At 52.4% G+C, this 24101-nt stretch overlaps 1 protein-coding gene across 1 annotated transcript in view; it reads right to left on the bottom strand.

Annotated features, from left to right (window-relative positions):
- The window catches only part of TMEM178B (transmembrane protein 178B), a 320684-nt gene that overhangs the window by 9089 nt on the left and 287494 nt on the right, over window positions 1–24101 (bottom strand). The window contains exon 3 of the mRNA XM_090287595.1: window positions 20304–20441. Within this exon, the coding sequence (XP_090143721.1) occupies window positions 20304–20441 (138 nt within the window). The remainder of the gene's footprint in view (window positions 1–20303; window positions 20442–24101) is intronic.

Genomic DNA, 24101 nt, shown 5'->3' with positions numbered 1-24101 from the left:
CATCTGAATAATACCCACTCGGCAGAATTATTTTGAGCAGCGATGATAATACATGTGAAAAGGCTCAGAGAAGTTAAAATTGCTTTCTGCGGGTAAGGTGTAATATTAGAAATTGCCAGCTTTAAGTGAAGGTGAAGATGAATTGCTCTGGAGGACAAGAAGAAACGTGGCTGCTGCTTTGATCACCTTCGCCGGTCCGTGCCCCCCGCCCCCCACCTCCCCAGGCAAGGGCTACACCAGGAAGCAACTGCTCTCAACAAAGGAAGCGCTCCTTCAGGATTCCTCATTCTGTGCGCTTTGTTGGAAGCAGAACCACAGGAATCGGGAAATCTCAGAATACGCTGCTGAGACCGTATTCTTGGTAATGCAGCTTGTCTTTGGGCTCAGAGAGGTCGCCGCGTCCACGAGGGGGTTACGTGATGACACTGGACGGTTTGTGAAGACGCTGTAAGGCCTGCGGCTCAACCAGGATGGATGGAAGGAACCAGCCCCGAGGGAAGTGCTGGGCATTGCTATGTAGCATGAGGTGGGGACCTCTGGCCGGTGCTGTAGAGGTTCTGGCCCTGGTCCTCCCTGGGATAGGGAGGTGGCAGGCGCAGGTATTCCACCCTCACTTATTAGACACCTACTGTATAATGCACTGTGAGAGCTAGCTTTTTATTATTTTTAGGCTACACGGTACACTTTCCCTTTTTTGTTCTTTTGCTAGAACGGCACCACCATTCTTTCTCCCGGGGGAGCCGTTCTATGGTCAAGCTTAGGCACTTGACTCGGGCCAAGTCTCAATTTTCGTATCTTCTGCACCTCTTGAGGTTGCGGTGAGATGATATACATACATATAATTCTCTATGTAAGTTTTATAAATATATACATATGCATACATATACATATTGTATAAGCCCTGGCTGGTTTAGCTCAGTGGATCGAGCGTCGGCCTGCGAGCTAAGTGTCGCTGGTTCGATCTTCCAGTCAGGGTACATCAGAGAAGGAAAACTCTGACTCCAAAAAACCTCCGCTGCCTTGCGGCATACCTCTTCAGGGGAAAGGCTAAGGGAGTAAACCCCGACAGAAAATCCGGAGCTGGAGTCCCTAAGGCGGTTCGACGTTGTAGTCAACACCGGCAACTCCTGCGGCACACCTGAACCCAAGCTGTATTGACTCCGTCTTTCCCTTGGATCCTTCAGCTGCGAAGAGAGGGGGGGGTCTGCTGCATGGGCAACAGCTGGCCCTCCATATCACCCTGCCCAGGCTCTGTAGCTTCAGCGTCATCGCAAGATGTCGATTCAACATGGGAGGAGACAGATACCATGTCACTCCCGAGTCGGACTGCACAGCCATTCTCGGCCGTGAAGATAGACTCTTAAGAAGCTACACCATCGTCTCTTGAGACGGACGGCTGCCGACGACGACGACATATTGTATAATTCCCATAGTAATCTCAAGTTAGATGATTTGCTAAAAGTCCCAAAGTATAAATCCTAGGCAGGTATTTGATTTTTCTGTGAAGCCAAACTACTTGATTGTAGAAACGTTTGAAAACTGGGCACCATCCTTGCTTCCACTGCTCCCATTTAAAAACACATCCCCCAGGGGAAGCGACTCCTGTCCCGTTCCGCCTGTGCCCACCTGACCCTGGATATTTCATGCTTCACGGAATAAAAAGTTGGAACGATCTGAGGCGGCTGGTCTGTGGTGAGCTATGAGCTTTCCAAATAGGATGAGAAAGAGAGTTCTAGAAAGACCATGAATCAAGAGTGCAGCATGTCAAAAAAGCTCACAGACCCAGACGACACTGTGGTGATCACCAGACGGAAAGGGGGGTGGGGGAGGTAGGAGAGCGTAAAGGGGGATAAATGGTGATGGAAGGAGACCTGACTTGGGGTGGTGGACACACAATACAACATACAGGTGATGTGTTGTAGAAATGTACACCTGAAACCTATATACTTTTATTAACCATTATCCTCCCAAGAAGTTCAATAAAATTTTTTAAAAATCAGTGTTACGAAGAATTGCATGCAAGCAAATTAGATAACTCAGATGCAATGGACGAATTCCAAGAGACACAAAATCAAACGGTACTGAGTCATGAAGAAATATACAATCTGAATAAACCTGTAACTAATAGGAGAACTGAATTAGAAAAAGAAAAAAGAAAAAAAAAGAGTGCAGCCTATCATCTTTTGCAGCGTCCTAGCCATCTGGGCCTTGGTTCAGAGCTGGGGACGAGCGGGCTCCAACTGGCTCCCTAACTAAACTGAGAGCGTATCCACAGCTGTGCAGAGAGGCACACTCTCAAGCTGTGAAGGGTGCGCTTCCAAGTGTAAAGCCACTTAGAGCAAGCCATCTCCCTGCCTCTGCTTCTCTTTTCTCTCCCCTTTCTCGGCCAGCTCTTTCTGATGGCTGGCCAGGGCCCGCGGAGCAGACTCTGGGAGCTCTAGGGTAGGGGGGAATCTTGCCCTGGGTTTCTTGCTGGGGACAGCACTCAAAGAAATACAAAACCTCCCTCACAGTCTCTGGCTCTACAGCTTCCCAGGGAGCAGACAGGGCTTTTATTATTATTTTTAATCCCCACCCGAGGACATTTTTGCATTGCTTTTTAAAGAGAGACGAAGGGAGGGGAGGAGGGAGGAAGAAACAGAGACTGAGGGAAACACTGATGTGAAAGAGAAGCATCCATTGGTTGCCTTGTCATACGCACCGTGACCGGGGATCGAACCTGCAACCTAGATATGTGCCCTGACTGGGAATCAAACCTGCGACCTTTTGGTGTTGGGGACGATGCTCCAGCCAACTGAGCCACACTGGCCAGAGCAAAGGCTTTTGGAGAGAAAGCCACATCACTTCCCAGGGCCAGCGGGAAGCCTGGTACAAGCAGCGCTATCATTACGCTTGAGTTCTTGTCTTGGTTATCATAAGGCTCTCCTGGCCCAGAGATGAACCAAGTTGTCCTGCTCCAGCTTCCTGGTAGGAAAGCTGCAAATGATGAGGATGGGGCTCCGTGGAAGAACAGTACCAAAAATCAGAACATCCAGGCTCTGGTCTCATCCCAGACCATGAAGTGGGCACAACTCACCTCATCTCTGCGCAGTGATCCCTTCAATCAGAAAATATGGAAGGTAGGAACAGATCTCTAACTCCTACCAGTGAAATGATCCCATGAGGTAAGGCATCTGTGTGAGAAGGTACCATCCTCTCCAAATTGTTCTGGGACTGGCTGTCACTTATTTTGTCCAACATGAGCCACCTGGAGAGAAGATACTGCTTCTCACCTCCTGACATGCACAGAAGGGCTGGACGATGAGGCCATTAGAGGTCATTATGCGACATCAATGTGCACATGAGGCTCGGCTCTAAATCGTCTTGATTTTATATGTGAAAGGACTGGGACCCAGCTGTTCAAGCGTCTGGAAAAAATTGGCTCCTGGAAGAAATCTCTCTGGCTCCTGCCCTATCTGATCCAAGCCAACGGCATGTTAATTAGTAGAGAAAAAGGCTTGGGGTGGGAGCCAGAGATCAGGCAAGCCTGCCACCTGGCACATTTTTCAGCCGGGCCTTGCTTTTCTTTGAGATGCAAACCTGTACCCAAGTGATTTTTGCACACTGTCACCTCACTGCTGGGTCACTGAACACGTACATAGCTTTATATGGGTCAAACACTGGTATGTAATGTTGATAATGTGACGGGCATTGTTTCAAATGCTTTGCAAAAGTTAACTCTTTAGTCCTTAAAGCAATCTTCTGATGCAGGAAGCAACCTTGGAGGAGGAAGACAGTGAGGCACAGAGAGGTTAAGTAAATTGCCGAAGGTCACACAGTCAGTAAGTCTGGAGCCAGGATTCAAACCCATGCTTTCACCACTTGTCATGTTGCCGCTCATTTCTTAAGCGTGTGTACTGTCTCTGGAGCTGGACTGCGAGCAATGTAAGCAGAGAAGCTCTTTTCTTCCCCACTAGGGTCCTAGGCACAGTGGGGTTTAAATAAGATTTATCAACTAGATGATGGGACTGGGGAGGAGAACCTGTCATGATCACTGTCACCCTGAGGAGGTTCTGAGTGCCTCTCAGACTCAGGCTCAGTTAGTAAAATCTTGTTGCTGACTTTTTCAGAGAAGGAGGAAAACCGGTCACAACCTGTATACAACAACTCACTCCTCATCTGTGTCAGGTAGAAGGCTGACTTCCTGTGGAGAGACATGAGTTTTCTTAAAAAAAAAAAAAGTAGAGGGAGATTTATTGGAAGGAGGTGAACGCTCACAGAATGACAGGCAAGGCTGGAGAACAGGGCAACGAGGCCTTGGAAAGGAAAGGTCAGGAGCCAGGGCAGGCCTGTGACCTGGTGGCAGGAATAACAGGTGTCCCCGTGGGGCTCTGCCAAGGACACGACTCAGTCCCACTGTGACTTTCCTCTCAGGAGTCCAGTGGGCAATGGGGCTGGCTTCATGGGCTGGGACATGCCTTTTCTATGAGGGTGGAGAACTAAGAAAGAAAAGGAACCACAATCAGAGCATTAAGATGTTCAGTAAGACTCCTTGTAGCGTCCCAACGGGCCAGAAACTAAACCCAGTGGACAGTGAGCTGGTGGTTACAGGAGGACTCGAAGGAGCTCAGCATGGAGCACAGGCTACCAAAGGGGTCCTCCCCTCCCGCCAGTTCCTGCCCCCTGTCCTACTGCCTGGCGGCTCTTACAGCTCCTCTTTCCTCTTGAAAGTCTGGGGAATGAAAATGACTCACTCCTCTCCTCTTTCTGAATTCACACTCAAATGAGAGAAGAGCCACAGAAAGGAGGCAGATGGGGAGAACAATATCAGCTTTACTCCTGACAAGGCTCACGTGGCTGCGGAGGCGTGGGCCCCGGCTCAGTCAAGCCACACTTCCCCCCAGGCTGACCGCTTAGGATGATTTGCCCACGGGAGCACTCAGGTATGTAGAGAAAAGACACTTAGAAGTGTTCACTCGAATGGGCAGGCCAGAGAAAGAAAGAAAAACAGGCCTCCAGGCAGGCCTCCTGATGCGGGCCTTGGCCTGGGACCTTGACACGGGAATGCTGGCTGCCCGGAGAACTGGGCAAGGGCAGGGGACCCTGTTCGTGCTCGGCCCCACCCAGCTCGGCCTCCTCTCTCAACCTCACCCAACGGAGAAGTCAGCCATCTCTTGTCCCGTGGGAAGCAGGCCTTAAAAGGTAGACTCTGTCCTAAAGAGATAAGAGAAAACCCTCCAGTTTTACTTGGCCACACTAAGTCACGGACCTTTAAAACCTGAGACCCAAAGGCTCTGGGAAATATGATTGCAATGGAACGCGTCTGAAAATGTTCAGAGCTGAGCCAGAGATGGTATTTTAATGAACTAATTATTATTTTAAATAAATTGTAGCCAGGGTATGAGGTGGAATCTTTAAGAAGAGATTCCTAGGTTTTGTCGGGGAGGCAGTGATTGGCAGTTCTTCCTACCCAGGGCCAAAACTCGGGGAGGGGGGTCAGATGTCATACTAGATTTACATTTTATCTTTACAGAAAGCTGCTTAAGCACTTCTAAAGGTAAAAAGCGTTTTTTGCTTCATTCACTAGAGTTTAGTTACAGAGAGCTATATAAAAATGGAAATGTATTAATGACATGTGAAATTCTAAACTAGAATGAATAAATAAAGACCTGGCAGGCTGCTTCTGAGAGGTGGCCAACGTGGAGTCTAGTGGCAGTTTCATTTGGTGGGCGGACATTAAAAGCCCTTTGAGGGGCAACAATAAGAACAGGGCATGTTGACGCAATTCCTCCTGCAGCCCTAATCATTAGCTCCCCGACGAGGCTGCTTCTGACTCCCAGGCACAGGTCTCCTTTCTGTGGACACCCACGGTCCCTTCTGTAATGGTACTGATCTCCCTGCCTCGACCACTCGCCGGGGTGACCCTTAAGCATATAGACCACCCAGATTCTTGTTTGTGTGTTCTGGGTGCTAGCACAATGCTTGGCACATAGTAGGCACTCAGTCGATGTTTACTGGGTTGAAGTTAGTTTGTCAAGCAGATAATTAGGAAGGGCCATAGTGTCTTTTGACTATTTGAAAGACTACTGAAGGAAAATGGTACTGACTTTAATTATGTTACCTTAGCAGAAAGGGCCCGAGTCCTATAAGTCTCAGTGACCAGAAATCATACTAAGGTTTAGAATGAAGAAGAACAAAAGAACGACTAGGGGAGCCAACAAGGTCGTGGTCCCTGGGCCCCTGCCACTGTAGAGGCATACACCCAGGAAAGAGATAGGAAATTAACTAGATTTCTGCTCTCTGAGGTCTCCACGGTGAGCTAAGTGTTGTCAAAATGGGTCGAAGGGCTGTCTGAGTGCAGAGCAGGAGTCCGGTGTGAGCGCACGTGATCCACAAGGTTTCTGGGCGATCCTGGCCGTAGGCTGAGGCTTGAGCACACACAGGCTTCCACCGGCAGAGAAAGGTGGCAGGAAGGCCCATAATGACATGCGGTCTGGAGAGGAGTACAGGACGTGTGGCTGAAGGCCAGCCTGAGACAAGATTGTGGCCGCCACTGAGCCTCACGCTGGGGACATTGCCCTTAATTCTGCCAACAGCGTGGCGCTCAGAATGTTTTTCATCACAGAAATGACATGGTAATAAGTGTATTTTAGAAAGACAGTATGGTGTAAAGGTTGAATTCAGTGGGCAGCGTGGAAATGAACATTTATGGAATACAAATCCTCTGCTAGGGGGGTTTCCTGCATTATCTCCTTCCAGCCACACAACAAACCCACATGGCAGGCGGCTCTCTCTCAATTTCACAGGTGAGAAAAAGGAGGCTCCGAGGTTGGCGACTAAGTGGTGGGCAAAGGTCTCCATCCACCGAGGGCTAAATGGCTGTCAAACTACTGCAGAAGGAATACGCGGATGAATGGGCCGCAGAGAAGACTGCAGAGGTGATACCGGCAGATGTGGACCATTGAAGGGAAGGTGCTGATAAAACTGGAAAAGTGAAAAATGACTCAGAGGTGACTGACAGACGGCCGTGCTCAGAAGTCAAGGCAAGCAGCTCGTTCCGTCGGGGAGAGGGAACGGAGCGGAGCTGGCATTCACCAGGCGCCTCCAGGAAGCCAGGCTGTTGGGCCCGTGTGCAACACATGTACAGCACACACGTAACGTATGTAGAGAAAGGACGAGTCTAGTTCAAAGCCTGTTGGAGGTTTCAGAAGGGTGGAGATGCCTAGTGAACAATGAAAACCACGAGCCTGGAGCTCAGAAAGACTGTCTCAGGCTCCAGACGCCACTGCGCAGAGATGATTACCACTGTGATGGGAGGGTGTTGTTGACAAGGGACCATGGTTCCAGGGAAAAAGAGAAGAGAGCTGGCACCCCCATTTACAGGTAAGACAGAGAGCAAGGAAAACAGAAGAGGCCCAGGGAAAAGGAAAAGTCACAAGTGTGCTGTTGTGGAAGAGGTGAGTGTCAGGAAAGACGGAGAAAGATAAATAAATCCTCGTGAGGTCAGGAAGGCGAGGTTCAAGGTGACGGGTAGAGCCAGAAGTAAGCCAGTTGCCGAGAAAGCAGCTTCTGTGACCGGCGGGAGCAGAAACCAGATGTCAAGACATGAAATGGGTGGGTGGCCGAGCTCTAGAAGTAATAAGTAAGGAGTCTTCTTTCTGCAATGTGAGAGCCCTGAGCTTTGTCTTGCCCCAGGGCATGTGACAAGGTATGGCCCTCAGCCAAAGAGGCTCATTTCCTGTTTCTCGAGGAAACAGTCCTTGCATGGCATCAGTGTCATCTTTTCTGCCACCCCAAGAGCAACGCCCTCCGTCTACCACGATGACATGTCTGCATGGGGTTGTGTCTTACCCTCTCAGCTTGCGAGCTGCTGGGGGACTGCAAACCTGTCAGCAAGTTAATTACTGTCGGTGAGAGAGGGCTGCCTGATCATTAAAAACCCAGGCTTCAGAGTCAAATAGGTCTGAGTTGGAATCCTTGGTCTGGGAACTCTGTGACCTTGGCCAAGGTACTTCAACTTTCTAAGCAAGCGGGAGGAACTGCAAAGAACGTGAGAGCCAGGGATAAACTGAAAATGCAGGAAGCGCTCATTCTGCGCCAGGCACCATTCTGAGCCCTTGACCCAACTCCCCTCATTCCCACAACAGCCCCCAAGGCACATGCTACTTTACAGATGGTGGAACTGAGCTATAGAGAGGATACGCGTGCCCAAGGCTGTGGAACTTCGGTCCCAATGCCATTTTCTTAACACTTTGATGGTAGAAGTGACTCCCTTTGGGTCTTCTCCACCCCTTTTCCTCCTGCGCTGCCCCAAACATCTACCTGTCCCTTGCTGGTGGGGGTAGAGGAGGATCTCTCTGGCTTATAGATGTCAGTGACTTGCTTTCCGGTAACCCCGCGTCTGCCCTGCCGGTTAAATCCTCAGGCCTACTTCTTGATCCTGGGTGGCCTCACCCAGTGTCCTTTTCTTTTCTCCTCCAGGTCCCAGGAACAGAGAAGAAAGGGTAGGGATGGGTGTGAGGCCCTTAGATTAAGGCTCCGCCATGTACTTAATTGCCTGGCTCTGGCTCTAAGCTTGTTTCATTTTCCCTGTGCCTAGTTCATTATCTACAAAATTAGGGTGGCAATGACCACCTCAAGGGCTGCTAGGAAGATGAAAGAAATTGTGTTTGAAGAGCATTTACCATCGACACAGCAGAGGTGCTCAGCGAGCTCTCACCTTCTCCCCGTCTGCCTCGCCCACCTGCCTCCAAAAGGGATTCTAAGGTCAAAGGAGACCTTAGTGCCCTGGGAGCCCTGTGAACGGAACAGTGTGACCCCAACCATAACTGATCCCCGGCCACCCTTTTGGGGTGACCAGCACCATCCTTCCCTAAGAAGGGTAGATTGAAGATGCTCTGTCTTCTTCACTGCTGAAAAGACAGAATTCCTTTTTTTTTTTTTTTTTTTTTTTGCATTTTGAAGAGGTCAGCCATTAAAAGGAAAACAGCTCATTTATCATCCCACTAATGCGAACGAGTGTCTGACTGCTCTCTAAAATTGCGAGCAACTTCAAAGTAGGAATGAGTTTTATTTTCTTTTATCCTCCACAGCACCTTCTCCTTAGCAGGTACTCAACAACTGGTTGTTTTTTTAATGAATAATAAGCCACGGGCAGGTTTGATGGGTTAACTGAAGTGGCCGTGGGCTCACCTCTCCCATAGACACATCTTGGAGACCTTTGATCTTTTGATGGCTTGGGTAGACAGATAGAGAGAGCACCCAACCAAGATGTGAGGTATGAGACATGAGCTGATAACAAGGAAGTGTTTGCCACCAGGAAACCCCCAGAACTCAGGGAGGTACAGTGGCTGCACACTGACCCTCATTCTCCAATTAAGTGTATACCTGGGAATAAAGGCAAGTCACGACCCACCTGTCCCAATAGCCCAAGTTCTGTTAGGACGACAGGTAGGTCCACACGAGCAGAACTCCTTCACCACGTCAGGGGCCAGCTCCATACTCCCTGCCCCGTGTAAGGCCTCCCAGAAGCCGTCTCCCATTAGCACCCCCTTCAAGGCCATCGCCAGCCCTCCTGTACAATGGGGATAGTCAAACAGTTCAGGCTTGCCCCACCACAGGGGGCATCGCGACATCGGGGTGCAGGGATGTGCCCTGGGCCCCAAGGTGGCCTGGCTGCGCACTGTGGGGGCTGCCTGACCTGGGTCACTCTTCCAAGTCCTCTCTCTGGTACCCAGAGGGAGCTGGGGCCCTCATTCGTGTGCACAAACTCCAACCTGCCTGGGGCAATGCCCCGTCAGCCCATCTCACAGACCTTGTGTCTGGTCTGGGCCATTTCCCCCGGCGTCTGGTCCTCTGGCTCCAATCCCCACATGCACGCCTGGTGCATCTCAGACATCTGGCAACGGGGCAGACAAGGAGCCTTCAGGGAAGACCCCCTCCCCACTCCCTCAGGGCTGGCTCTTTCTGATGCCACTTCTCACCTGTCCTCAAACCCCCAGGACAGGAGAGAGGAAATTCCTCGTCCCTCACACCGGCTCCTTTCTGCTTCTTTATTTCCTGAGAGCATCTTTCAAGCCCGGCAGGAGGGGTCTCCCCATTAAGTTTAGGATCCAGCCTTTTTCTTTGACTTAAAACTAGTTTGAAGGTCCAGGAGCTTGCCTGACAAGTTCCCTTTCTCTGAAGCTTTCACACCCGTGTAAGAACATCCTAGAAGAGCTGCAGGGAGGGCGGCTTTTGAAGTTGCTTTAGAAACTACCTCCGTTTCCATGGCAATCAAGCCCTGTGGAGTCCCCACCACATTCTGGGGCTTTCTGCTTCCACTGGAAAGGCTGCTGGAGAAATGAGTTTTCTCTGCAAGCCCCCCACTAATGGAGATGGCCTGCAGCCTCTCTGCTCTCCTCACTCCTATCTGCCCTTCCTCAGCCCCCTCGCTTCCATCATCTAGAAGCAGTGGACCTCAACTCGGTGCAGTGATGTTGTATTTCTACCCCAGGAGAAGGAGTCTTTTTCTCCAGGACAGGAGTGAACCTCAGGATGTCAGGGTCCCAGCCTGAGTCAGGATGTCAGTCACTTGGTAATTCAGACACACGTCTGTGTTGGGGGCGGCAGGCCGGTCAGGAAGGCCTCAGGCTGTGGAGGAGCCGCTCATCCTGAGGGACACCCCAAACCATCCACCCCACACTCGGCCCAGACAGTAAACCGAAACCATACCTTACGGTCCACAGTAACCTAACCCTGCTGTCCTTCCCTCCGGGGCCGCAATGCCAATGGAACTGGTTTGATTGTGCGTCACAGGCACTTCCCAAAAGATCCATCAGCTCCGACAGACAGTGTGCCTGCTAAGGTTTTATCAGTCCTGCTGTTTCCACGCGTCTTCTCATCCGATCCACATCAAATACCCACATTGCAATAAAGGCCGTGACTCACCCTTCCGGTTCTCCGTATATCCTGGCCTTACCTGCCCCCCTTCCCCAGACCCTGGCAGTTCTACAAAGAGGCACACTCCCTTATCCAGTGAGCGGTAAACTCAGCTCAGCCCTGTGAGCAGGTAATGTCGGCCACATTCAGGGAGTCAGCTCTGACCCAAGGGAAGGCAAGAGGTTTTGTGTGACCGTTCAGTCATCAAACAAGAGGGGTGATTTTAAGTACAACAAACTTGGCCTGAGTTAGCGGGGAGGGAGCTGCACACAGAATATAAGACCTGGTTTCCCAAGCTCTCTTGAGCTCCCATAGCAGATCTGTGGTGTCCTGGGATCATGTAGTGTGCGCGCGGCCTGCTGCCAGGGACAGACCTGCCTGGTGGCTGTGTACTGTGAGCGTGGCCCGGTGCCGGGGACTGGCCTGGCGGCTGTTGTAGTGTGAGCGTGGCCCGGTTGTACACATGCTTTCATGCTCTGCTGTCACCATTTGGGAATTCTTACCAACGTCTGAATAAGGGGTCCTGGGTTTCCATTCTGCAGTGGGCCCCACAAGGTCTATACCTGGTTCCGGTTGGAGGGGTGGGATGCTCTGGGGTCTGCGACAATACAACGCCTTCAGGGGGTGCATGTGACAGTCCCCTGACCCTGCCCTGGCCGCCCTGGGCATAGATACCATGCTCCCACTCACTGGAACTGCATGTGGCAGTCTGTAGAAGCCCCAGCTGCAGGTACCCCAGAAGGGAGCCAGGTCAGTGCTAGAAGACACACAACAGCAAACGGTCGCCCAGGGAGAAGCACAGGGCAGCCTGCGGTACAGACAGAGGGCAGAGCAGGATGGGAAGCGATGCCCCCTCCATCACACCTGCACCATGGCCTCCGAGACTCTCGGGACCTGCCCACCTTTTGGGTATGTCCTTATCTCCCCCCTCCTCCTGTCACAATCGTCCTCTTGTTCAGCTTCTTCAGAGCCAACAATCCTAGATCCTCTGCAATTGCTGTTTGTTTTGTAATGAATGATCCCACCCCGTGACTGACTATGGCTTACTACCCTCCTTCATTCAAGCCTCTGTTCAACTGTCACGACCTCTGAGAGGCCCCCATGCCCACCCACGGCCCCTCATCTATGAGTTCCCACCCCCATCGCTGTCTTCCTCCCAGTTCCCTCCATAGTTCAAATCACCTGACATCAATCATACATGGAAGGTACTTGCCTTCTGTCTCTCTAACTAGAATATAAGCTTCACAAGGACTTTCTCCTATTTCCCTCTACAGCCCAAGTGCTTAAATAGCCTCTGGCCTATAATGTACATGAAAATGATATAATATGACATCATATATATAAGAAAGGAATACACACAGTACTATACTACGCAATGACTTGAGAAGCAATAGAATATAACATGAGTAAGTGAATGAATGACTAGGTGATTAGCCAGAAAGACACTATCGGTTCAAGCCGTTTCCTCCTCCTCATCCCATGGCACATGTGTCTGCGTGGTATCTGTCGTGATAGTGCAGGGCTGCTCAAAGCAGAACGTCACTAGATGGGGTTATTTAAAAAAGGAGTAGCTCATGAGCTAAAATAATCGTCGGCAGCCGTCCGTCTCGAGAGACGATGGTGTAGCTTCTTAAGAGTCTATCTGCACCGCCGAGAATGGCTGTGCAGTCCAACTCGGGAGTGACACGGTATCTGTCTCCTCCCGTGTTGAATCGACATCTTGCGATGACGCTGGAGTGTCCTCTCCAGTGAAGCTGAAGCTACAGAGCCTGGGCAGGGTGATATGGAGGGTCTGCTGTTGCCCATGCAGCAGACCCCCCCTCTCTTCGCAGCTGAAGGGTCCAAGGGAAAGACGGAGTCGATACAGCTTGGCTTCAGGTGCGCCGCAGGAGTTGCCGGTGTTGACTACAACGTCAAACCGCCTTAGGGACTCCGGCTCCGGATTTTCTGTCGGGGTTTACTCCTTTACCCTTTCCCCTGAAGAGGTATGCCGCAAGGCAGCGGAGGTTTTTTGGAGTCAGAGTTTTCCTTCTCTGATGTGCCCTGACTGGAAGATCGAACCAGCGATACTTAGCTCGCAGGCCGACGCTCAATCCACTGAGCCAAACCAGCCAGGGGGGCTAAAATAATAATAATAATAATAATCATATAATACCTAAAAATTGATTGAGAACAATGCCAGGCATTGTCCAAGGTCTTCTCATGAGTCAACCCTAAGTCACAGCCGTGCGTCAGGTGGGCACCATCATTACTCCTGTTGCATGGATCAGAAGATTATAGCCACATATCAAAGGTGGTTCAAAAATTTCCCATGTCTCGCGGCTAATCCAAGGCTCCTTTGGTCCTACCAGTTCTGTGACAAAACCATTATTTCCCCTTAGAGAGGACAATTCTAGCCCATGAGCAAGGACTTTACCGCCCACCCCCACTAGGTGGCAGGAAATTGGGTGTGGGCAGGGACCCCAAGAGACGACGATTAGTTCTTGCCAAAGAGCTCTCTTGGATGCCTTCCCCAACCTCCCGCTCTCCATGTCCTTCCAGGGTCTGCTTTGTCTCTGCACATTCCTCTGGGAATTCCATGACAAAGCCACTCCTGCTTGGTGAATATGTTTCTTGACTGTTTGGGCAGGCAGATTTTAGGGCATCTGACATGGCCTTCATTGACCAGATTTGGGTGTACAGGGCCAAGGCTGTTTAGCATTCTCTTTCCAAGGGAAAATCTATAATGGAGGCAGGTCCCATTGGGTGGCAAGGGTGGGACCCCTTTGGGTCCTTCCCAACGCTAAGGTGAAATGAACGCTCCTGCTGCCTGGGTTGCCAGAGTGACAGATCCCGGCCACTCACTCGACATTCGCCAAGAGCAAATGTCATTTTCCAATCCTCCTGACAATGTGTCTCCTCTGCCTGATGTCTTTGTTTTGAGTGTAATTATCAAATGCTAATGAATATTCAAATGTATTCCTTCCAAAGGGCAAGGCATGCTCCAGGGTGTGAAGCCGTTTATGGAGCTCCATTTCCAATTTTGAAAGAAAGGTTATAAGACATAAAGTCAAGAGAAGAGCTGTGGTGGTCCAGTGAGATCGCCCAGGAAATGCTACAAGCAATGAAGCAGGGTAAAGCAGGTGAGCTTTGCGCCCTTGACTGGCCATGGGAGATCGTGGGCGCTCCTCTGCCTACTAGAATGGACAGCGCTTAGACAACACATATACTAGTGACAGTCACCATTCATTGAGGGCTTCTTGTAAGCTTTGCCTCATTGGCTTATTGCGTGTACTCTCCCTTCCCAGGTGGTCTCATTTATACGCGTGGTTTCTCCGCTCTTCCCCATGAAGAGTTGGAGGCGCAGTGCCTCCTGGACTCAGAGAACCCTTGCTCTGGCCATGCTCCTAAGCTGTGCTGCAGTGAAGAGTGACAGCAGAGGGGCTGATGGGAACCTGGACGTTGTCCTACTGCACGGGAGTCCCGAAAATGACTGTACCGCCTTAAAGAAGTAGTCTTTCAGGCAAGACACCTATGCCTTAGAATTTTCATTTTCGGCTTCTACATTTTCAGAATTGCTGGGCCTTTATCAAGGTCTTTGTCTATCAAAGCGCGGGGTGTCTGGGGTTCATCCCACGGATGAACCGCTGCTCCCTGATGAGCTGGGGAGGGCATGCGGCCTCGGTGGTTTGCAAATGACTGCAATCACTCAAACTTGATGGCTTGAGCTTCTTTAGGGCACTGTCTTCATTCCTCGTGACGGATCGGGAAGGCAGAAAAAGGTCACACTGACCACAGGTGGTAGAAAAAGGACCTTTAATGACTTCCTTTTCCTATTACCATCCATGCCCTCAATTACGGCCGCCATATGCCCCTTTGTGCTTTGAGAAGAGAGGGACAGAAGGGGACTGAAGAGAGGTTCTGGGAACACTGGCAACTGCTTAGAAGCACAGAACTGGAGCCATGCTGTGTGGGAAGACATGTGTGTCACATGGGGGCCATGGGGATCTTCAATGCAGGGTGCTGAAAGCACAGGCAGCAGGCAGGTGTCATAGCTGGGCTCGGGCCCCAGTGATGCCCCTCACTAGCTGGGTGACCTAGGACAACTGACATGACGGCTCTCTGGAAGCACAAGGCAGTCAAGCTGGATGGTCTCTAGGTCTCTTCCATTTCTAATATCCCCGACTTCCAGAGAGAATCTGAGACATGTTCTATCAGAAGTACACAGACCCTAGGCCTGTTCATAAAGTTAAAAAGAGAAAAAGGAAACTCACGAAGGGGCAGATAAGACCAGGAACAGAAGTAAGAGAGGGTACTATCTGGAAGGATTGCTGCTCTGTGGAGACAAAAGACTTTCCCTCTCTTGCACGTCATCCACGCCTGCAGTGCACGCATGCAATAGGCATGTGAGAGTGCAGATGCCGGTCCACGCCCAGGGGGTCCCCAGAGAACGAGCTCTGGAGCTCGTGCAGTTTTTACATCAGAGTTGAAGCAGGTTGGTCAAGGAACAAATACAGCGCGTTACCAACGCTGCACACACCCAGTGCCCAGATCTTGGTTTCTAATACCACCCTCCCATGAAAGGAACCAGGGCTCCTTGGAGAAACGGCTAATTCTAGGACTGGGAAAGGGAATGTACAAGGTGAGCCTGGAGCACCTCATAGCGCCCAGAACGAAGTGGTCCACAAATGAAAGCAATAATGAACAACAAAATGAACCCCGCATTGACAGGAGTCTGTCAAAGGGACACACGGGCCAACTGAAACAGCTCCCAATGGCCAAGGCTGGAGCAACAGAAGAAATACTGTACCGAATTACAACTCAAAGTACAAAATAAATATCTGCCAGTCCGCACGGATACAAATAAGTGATTGAATAAGTTAATAAATAGGAAAGAAGAGACCGATATCCCGTGTAGAAGAATTCCGCGTACCTGGCGTAGCCATTCCACCCTCAAGGACAGGGAGCCGAACTTCCCACTCCTGGTGTGTGGGCTGAGCCTGGTGACTTCCTTCCAAAGAGGAACAGGGAAGGACGAGGAGCTTCACCGAGGGGAAACCTGACACACCCACTCCTTCAGCCAGACAATCGAGGTCACCACCAACGGTCACAAATCATGGTGATACCCTTGGGAATGATAGGATGGAAGCGGCATTTGACCCTGGGGCTCTTCCTCTCCGAAACCCAGAACCCTGTCTACTCATGAGAAAAACATCACACAGGTTCCAACAGAAGAGCATCCAACAGGATGGGTGACCAGCCCTCCTCAGAACTGTTGAGGCCATCGAAAACAAGGAAGGTCAGAGAAATTGTCACAGTGAGAGAAGCCCAAGGAGACATGACAACTAAATGTATTGGGGAGTCCTGCATGGGACCCTGGAACAGAAAAGAAGACATCAGCTAAAAACGAAGAATCTGAATGAACTATGGATATTACTTATTAACAATGTACTGATATTTATTCATTAATTTTAACACAGGTACCCCACTAACAGAAGATATTAATAACAGGGGATACTCTGGGCAGGGGGTAAAACAGGAACTCTGTACTATATGCTCAGGTTTTCTATTAACGTCAAAAAAAAGATCTGAGGATCAGAGATTAAAGAAGTCAGAGACCCTCTCCTGCTGGCCTTGAATAGACAAACTGCCTGAGTCCTATAGCCACATGGAAATGAATCCTGACAACATCATGGTCTTGGGAGAGACCGGACCCAGCCTCAGATGCGATGCCCGGTCCCAGCTGACACCTTGATTATTGTTCTCTGAGCAGAGAACTCCTTCGGCCATGCTTGGAATTCCGATCCACAGAAACTTCGAGATAATAAATGTTTGTTTTAAACTGCTAAAAAAAAAAACAACTAAAACCGGAACACAATAGCAAACATTTCAGAGAATAGCGAGTGTGCTGCAGAAATTTCAGTTGAAGTGTAAGTAGGTGGTTGAGGAAACCTCCTCTGAGTCCTAGGAAGGAGCTGGCCGTGAGGCGCTGGTGGGAAAAGCCCACGGGCAAAGGGATCAGCCAGTCCAGAGCCTTGAAGTAACACTCTCTGCTCCAGGACATGAAGGCAGCCTGTGGTTGGACTGATGGGAAGGTCGGGGGACAGCGATCATATGAGCCAGATTACATAGGACTCCTGCTATAGATGATGTTTAGGTGCCCCCCAATTCCAATGCTGAAGTCTTAACCCCCAAGGTGATGGTATGGGGTGGGACCTTTGGAAGGTACTTTGCTCATGAGGGTAGAACCCTCAGGACTGGAACTAGTGCCCTTATAAGTGACACCCCATAGAGCCCCCTTGTTCCTTCTATCACGTGAGGACAAAGCAGGAAGGTGCCAGCTATGACCAGAAACCAGGTTCTCACCAGACACCAAAGGTTCAGGGCCTCAATCTTGGACTTCCCAGCCTCCAGAACAGTGAGAACCAAATTTATGTCATTGATAAGCCCCCCTGGCCTGTGGCATTTGGTTATAGCGGCCTAAGTGGACTGAGACAGCTTCTAAAGAAGAGAAAGGAATTTGGACTTCAAAAAAAAAAGTCATGCTCACTGCTCTGTGAAGGACTGATTGCTGGGTGGCAGAGAGGTGGCCCCTGCCTAGACAAGGAGGCTCCGTCCCAGGTGGTGGCAGAGATGGCAGATGTCTTCCAAGAGAGTGCGAGGGTGGGGAGGGGAACGGGCTGGATGTTCACAGCCATCTTGGAGGTCCGTGTGCACGAGGTGGCTGAGGCTCACCTAGCAAGTGCATTACAAGAAACGTAGCAGCCACTCGTTCCCTGGGCAGGCTCTCCCCCCCTCCCCCCACCCCTGGCATCCTTTTCCCGTGCTTCTGAATACCACCGATGACTCACTGAGACACTTGTCCCTGGCAGTTGCTGGCACCCGAATGGTGGTGTGCCAGTTTGGGCTAGATTCTCCCCCGGAGGCCCTACCAACGGGAAAACGGGATCCCACCCCCACCCCCGGCCTCCTGGCTCGGCAAAGCTGCCCTACTTAATTGCCTCCTCTGGGTTGAGTGTTAATTAAACAATTTGTTGCTAGTTATTGCACAAGGTGCAGGGTGGGTGGGAGGCCCCCTCTGCAGCCCAGGGAAGTGTAATAGTTAAATCTGGAGCAGAGACGCGCCCGGTGTGGGCCCTCTTCCTTCACGTCTGAACAGGCTGCGAACAGAGTTCTTCCATCTTCATTTGGGTCCCAGTGGTTCCGTCTTCCGTCCACTTTAATCCCATCTTCAGACTCCTGACTCTGAATTTACCTTTCCATTTTTGCCAGCCCCTCCTTTCCCACCTGCTCCCCAGGACTGGCCAGCTCCCAAGCGCTGCTGAGCTTGGCCCCCGCCAGCTGGTCTCACCTGTCACCTGTCTTACCCTTTGGGCACCTGTCTGTGCTCAGCGACAGACACCTGAAATCCACTCTGGGTGCAAGCGGAGGCCATGGTGCTTTCTGTTGCTCTTTGGCATAAATGTCTGTGGTTTGAGAAAGGATTGCTTTGCTGTGTCCATGAGGTGGCTGTCACAGGTAGCTGACTCTCCAAGTTCTTGAAAACAGGTCAACCAAGAAGGTTCACTCTTGGAGGGCAGGGACTGACTGCTCAGGTTCTGGGAGGGTTGGGGCTGAAATGGCTCCTTTTGACACACAGGGTTCTAGGGGTCCAGACATCATTTCGGGGTCAACACCCCAGCCTCCCGGTGTAGCTCCCTCTGCTGGGCAGGTGTGGACACAGCTTCTGTTTCTTAGCGGCTCCTCCCGGGCTCCAGGCATCTGAACTGCCCTGGCTGTCGGCAAGGACATTAATATTCTGTCTCTGGAAGCTGACTTCAGCAGCCCAGAAGGAAGTGGTGTGAGTCCACGGGTTCTGGAGCCCTAGCACCTGGGGAGATGGGAGCCCCGTGTCGGGCCTGGAGTGGGGAGCAGGTGTGTGCAGGGAGCCGGGACGGGGAGGAGAGGAAAGAGTGTCAGCTCGAAGAGCTCCCATCCCGCATTCCCACTCAGCCCGAGGCCTGTTTGCTCAGCTTTTCTCAGATTCCTGGGAGACCTCTCCAGAGGCTGAGAAAAGCCCCGTGTTCCAGGAGCCTGCCTTTTGTAAAACCGAGAGTCTTAGCGAGACCACTCACTACAAAGAGAGCCCCTCCACTTTTATCTGTTTACATTTCGAGGGCCACGCAAGATTTCAACTGGAAGTGGAAACCAGAAGGACCCAGCTGATGCTGAAACAGTGTTCGGGCAGCGGGATTACCCCTTGTTTCACTGGGGAGCACACCGAGGCGCGGAAAAGGTCGGCAGTCTGGCTCTGCGCAAGCTGCCAGAGAGACCCTCCCTCCCGCGGCCCTCTGCGGCCATCAGGTGTGGGACCCTCGGGCGAGTCTTGCCCTTCTCCTCCTCTCCCGACCCTGTGCTCCCCAGCCTCCAGACACCTGTGCACACCTGGAGGGACAGCCCCCTCCTTTCCCCAGCTGACCTGCTCCTCAGCTCCCTGCTCTGCTCAGAAACGCAGAGCCGGCCAGTTCACAACCGGCACCTGAGCTGGGCAGACGCACGTGGTGCCTGACATCTCGCTGACAACTGTTCCCAACGGTAGGACTCACGGTCCTTTCTTTCCATAAATATGTCTGATTCCCTCTGGCCGAGCCCTCCCCTCCCACGCCCCCATCTCGCTCTGCGTAGTCATCAATTCCCTCTTCTCTGAGGGGTAGGCTGTGGTGGGCACACCCCATGGTTAGCTCCGCTTTCACTGAGACTCACACCGGGAGACCCCAAAAGCACATTTTAGCTCTTCAGGGCGAAAAGAGGTACATGTAGATGGTCGACTAACATTTATTCCCCATGGATGGGGGCGTGTTCCTGCAGAGCTGTACACTTCTCGGCACTGACCCTCCCTGGGTAAGGACCGTGTTGGACCTATGACCGTGGCAGTCATAGGAAGGACGCAGGCCCAAGAGCGGGTCTGGCCCTGGCCTGCCACCTTTGGAGGGCCTTACTCAGAAACAGGAGCAGCATTTAGGACAAATAAATCACGGGCGAGGCTTTTAAAGGGGAAACTGCCCAGACAGCACCTGCTTCCAACCCTGAGGTCTAGTATGTGTATAAAACGCCCAAGGATCTCTGGGGCTCACAGTTACTCGGGGTCTAACCTCCGCCAATGCCATAGCCACACAGTCTCTCCCACACTATGCAGTCAGACCCCCGAGGGTGAGGACCACACCTTATTCGTCTTATTAAGCCTCTGCATCCCCCCGCAGCTAGACCAGTGGCAAGTGGTTAAAAAGAATTCAAAAATATCTTTGATGAACAAATGAATGAATGAATGAATGAGGAGAGACCTACCTGAGTTGTGGTTTTCATCTGCCCTGCCCCCAGCCATTCTCCCAGAACCCCAGTAACCGGGATCTCCCTCCTCCCAGAAGCCCCCCAAGCCTGCACCTTACCTCCCATGAGGAAGAGAAGCCCAGCCACATACTGCATAAGGCCCCGGTCCCAGCAGCAGCCCAGCACGCCGATGATCCAGCCAAAGAGGATGATGGCCACCGCCATGCCCATGAAGCCGGCCGTCATCCTGCGCAGGTCTGTGGGGAAGCAGGAGGGCGAGAGTTAGCCTCAGAGCCTGGCACTCAGGGCCAGGGTGCACCCCGAGCCCAGGCCGAGGAGGCGAGGTGGGGCACCGCGGGGGGCAGGGAGGAACGGGCCCTTTTCAGACAGGTTTGCACAAAGATTCCTTTGCAGAGGGGAGAACCCCGGCGGTGATGTATCATCACGTACAAAGCGAGGCAGGACAGCGTGGCACATACATCCAGGGGGGACCATCATAATAATAGTTGTCACTTCCTGTGTGCTTCCTCTGCGCCAGGTACAGCGCTGCCTTTCCAGAATCTATAACGACCTTCTGAGCCAGGCACGGCTTTATCCCTATTGGAAGATGGAGTAACTTGCTTCACGCCATACACCTCACGAGTGGTAGGTTAGAGCATCCAGCCCAGAGCTGTAAGGCTCCCAGGTCCCAAACTCAGCATCATTCACCTCCCAGCTGGGTGGGGCTCTGGAGAGTGGGGCTCCACCTGCCCAGAGCTCCCTCCCTTCCCTCCGGGGTTTGCTGGTCTCCCTGATAGAAGGCTGCAGGCGGCAACCTCCAGCTCCCTCTCCTCCAAGTCAGCTCCCAGGGCTCCGCTTCCCTTGCACGTGGGATTGCAGGGTGGGGAGCCTCACTTCCTGCTCAGACGGAGCCCCAGAGCAGACCCTCTCAGCCCCCCAAGCCCAGGTCAGCCCAGCTTCCTGGGTCAGGCCCTTCCCTGCTCCGTGCCCCACTGGCCGTGCCAGACAAAGCCTGGAGTGGGTGCAGGCAGGAGGGGGCCCTCTGGAAAGGAGGGATTTCCAGGGGCAGGAGGAGGCGGAGCTCCTGTGCCATCTCAGTGAGCCTCACTCAGCCTCCGGATCTGCTCAGCTTCCTCCTGGCTCCCCCCTGCCCTCCAATGCAGCCCCCACCCCAGCGGCTTCACGCCCCTGGAATCCAGCCTTCTGACTTCCTTCTGGGTGACACCCCACTCACTTGTCATGGGCTCCTTCCAACTGGCCCCGCCCAGCACCCACCCGGCCCCCAGCACGCTCCTACCGTCCATTCCCTGTTCTCCCGAGTTGTCTATGCAAAGCCCATCCACCTACATCTGGGTCTGTCCGCCAACCCCAGTCCCCCCGATGAGGCTGCAAACAGGAGCGAAGCCATTGCCTGGGCCGCTGTGGGGGACATTGCCCGGAGGACCCGTGGGCATTCCTCTCTCCCAAAGGGAGTGAGGGTGAGGGTCGGGGGCAGAGAGCCCAATGGCCAACGCCATCCACACCCCGTGAGCACAGCCGATCTCTCCTCACCCCTGGGAGACCAGCGCCCGCCACGTGTCTGTGGGTTACGCCTCGGGAGCCGCACACCGCACGAGGGCGTCCCATCCCCTCCAGACCTCCCTTACTCCAGCCACCCCCACCGGGCGCCACGGCAGATGCTGGCCCACCTTGGCTTGAGAACTGCCAGGCCTCTTCCCGAAGCAGAGGGATGCGGCCCATGACCTTGTCCTGACATGGAAGATCAGCCCAGGCGGAAACCAGCTGGGAAGGCGGAGGGGAGGGTAAAGGAGGCAACAGCTTAGCTTTTCCTACAAGGAGGGGCCCGGACAGGGAGTAGGACAGGACCCCGTCACTGTCACAGAGGCAGAAATCCACCCACCCACCCACCAGGCTCCTGCTCTACGGAGTTCTCCGTTGTCCCGCCCCGCTGACCCAGGAGCGCCTGCCCAGCTAGGCAATACCCAGTATAGTCGTTTACGTGACCTGCCAATGACGCCTGCTTCTCACGCCCACCGTACCGATTGCTCTCGTCACCAGGTGTGTCAGAGGACACTGGGTGACGAGCACTGTTTGATCACAGTGCTCAAAGGTGTGCCCGGCTTCCTGAGCAGGCTCCTTGCTTCAGGCTCAGCCAGCCCCAGCCAGTGTGGAGTCAGGAAGGGACTTGCCTGCCAGCGAGGCGAGCACCTCTCCCTCCTGAGCTGCCCACGGTCATTCTGGCCCCTCCACCTCCCCACAAAGCTCTCGTCACTGCCACCACTCTCAATCCCTTCTTCCTTCGTCACTGAAACAGACTCTGCAGTGAGCCAGGCCTGAGCTTCCTCCTCGGTCCCCTCTGGACGTGTGAGTCCGTTTGGACTAACACCTGGAGGCGGCATGTCTTTGCTACAGATGCTTCATCCGCTCTCCGCTGTGGTCAAGAACAACGAGACGGTGGGAATGGGAAGAGAGGCTGGGTATTTCCACTGGGAAGGAGGTCGAGAAATTCTTCTTCAGTGCCCCTGTGTAACCATGGGTTCCCTCTTAGTACACAGAGGTTTCCAGGAGAAGTCTGGGCCCCTTCATCAGCGTTAGAGATGGAAAACCCTGCTAAAGCCATAGAGCCTCTCCCCGCTGCACTTGGCCTTGCTAACTGGAAGGAAGGCCTGACTGATCCCCAGGCTCTGCAGACCCATGGGAGCAAAGGTGCTGCCTGGGGGGTATGGGGCTGTGGGTAATGGATAATGTGTCACATAAGGTATGTCCATGGGGGCTAGGCACGGGATGGGCAGGAAAAGGGAAATGCAAGTCAGAAAAAGAGGGAAGGTTCTTGTTGTCGGAGAAGGAAACCAAAGTGTTTTTACTTAGAAGGAAAAAAAAAGGAGAAAGTGGAACGGGAAATGGGGAGAGCATAATTCCTCTTCCAGAAGTTCCAACACCAATAACGGTCACCTGTGGCACTGGTCAGGGAGGGGGTGTGGCCCCTAGCGAGGATAAGTGCACTTTGCCATCCCCCAAAGGGCTGTGGCAACAAAAGCGGAGGGGCGTGCTAAGCTGTTGATCTGGAGAGAAGGATGAAAACCAGAGCTCAGGCCCGAGTGTTTTCACCGACCGGGGAGGATCCCCGCCATCGCCCTGTGAGTCTGATGTTGCCAGGGCATTTATTTTAACCCAACACCCGTGTGATAGCTTAGAGCAGCTCTGGCAACAACTTGGAAGGTAGGTAGGACAGGAAATAATCCTATCTTACAGATAAGAAAAGCCAAGAGCCAAAGAAGTTAGATCATGGACAGGCTCCCACCAGGGCCCTGAAAGGACCTGGGTCGAGTTGGGTCGAGCTGGGCCGAGTTGCGTGGGAAGATGAAAATTCATCATGGAACTGACGCCCTATCCTGACAGAGTGAAAAAATGGAGTTCACACCTCTTCTTTCCAAGGGAAGACATTTTTCTTTTAGAAATTTATAAGGATGGAAAAAAATAGGAAAGGAGACAATGACAACTGCACAAAAGCTGACGCACAGTGTGACTGATTTAGCGAATTCAGAGCGCCCCCCTAAAGCCCACGTCCAGGAAGCTGAAACCAGGCCGCCCGATCCCCAGCAGGCTCACAACTGGCCCCAAGTCAAGAGGGGGGAGGGACACAAAACAAGGATTTGGTGCACATTGTCTGAGTTGGAACTAGATCCCGAGATCCTCTCCCCAGAAACTACTCCCCACCCCCGGGGGTGGGGTGTGAGTATTTAGGACTTGGCCAGGGGGATCGGTGGTCCACAATTTCAGGTGCCGGTGGGCTGGCCAGCACAGCTGAGGGGCATGGCCCAGAGGGCGAGTATGTGACTTTGCACAGAGAGATGGTTGAATGCTTATACTCTTGAGAGCCCGGCCCTTTTCACTGGGCTCCCAGAAGCTGACAACCT

The sequence above is a fragment of the Furipterus horrens genome, unplaced genomic scaffold, assembly GCF_987537825.1.
Source record: "Furipterus horrens unplaced genomic scaffold, mFurHor1.1.pri manual_scaffold_9, whole genome shotgun sequence".
NCBI lineage: Eukaryota > Metazoa > Chordata > Mammalia > Chiroptera > Furipteridae > Furipterus > Furipterus horrens.
The sequence above is the reverse complement of the archived record's forward strand: the minus strand, read 5'-3'. Positions and strand labels throughout refer to the sequence as shown.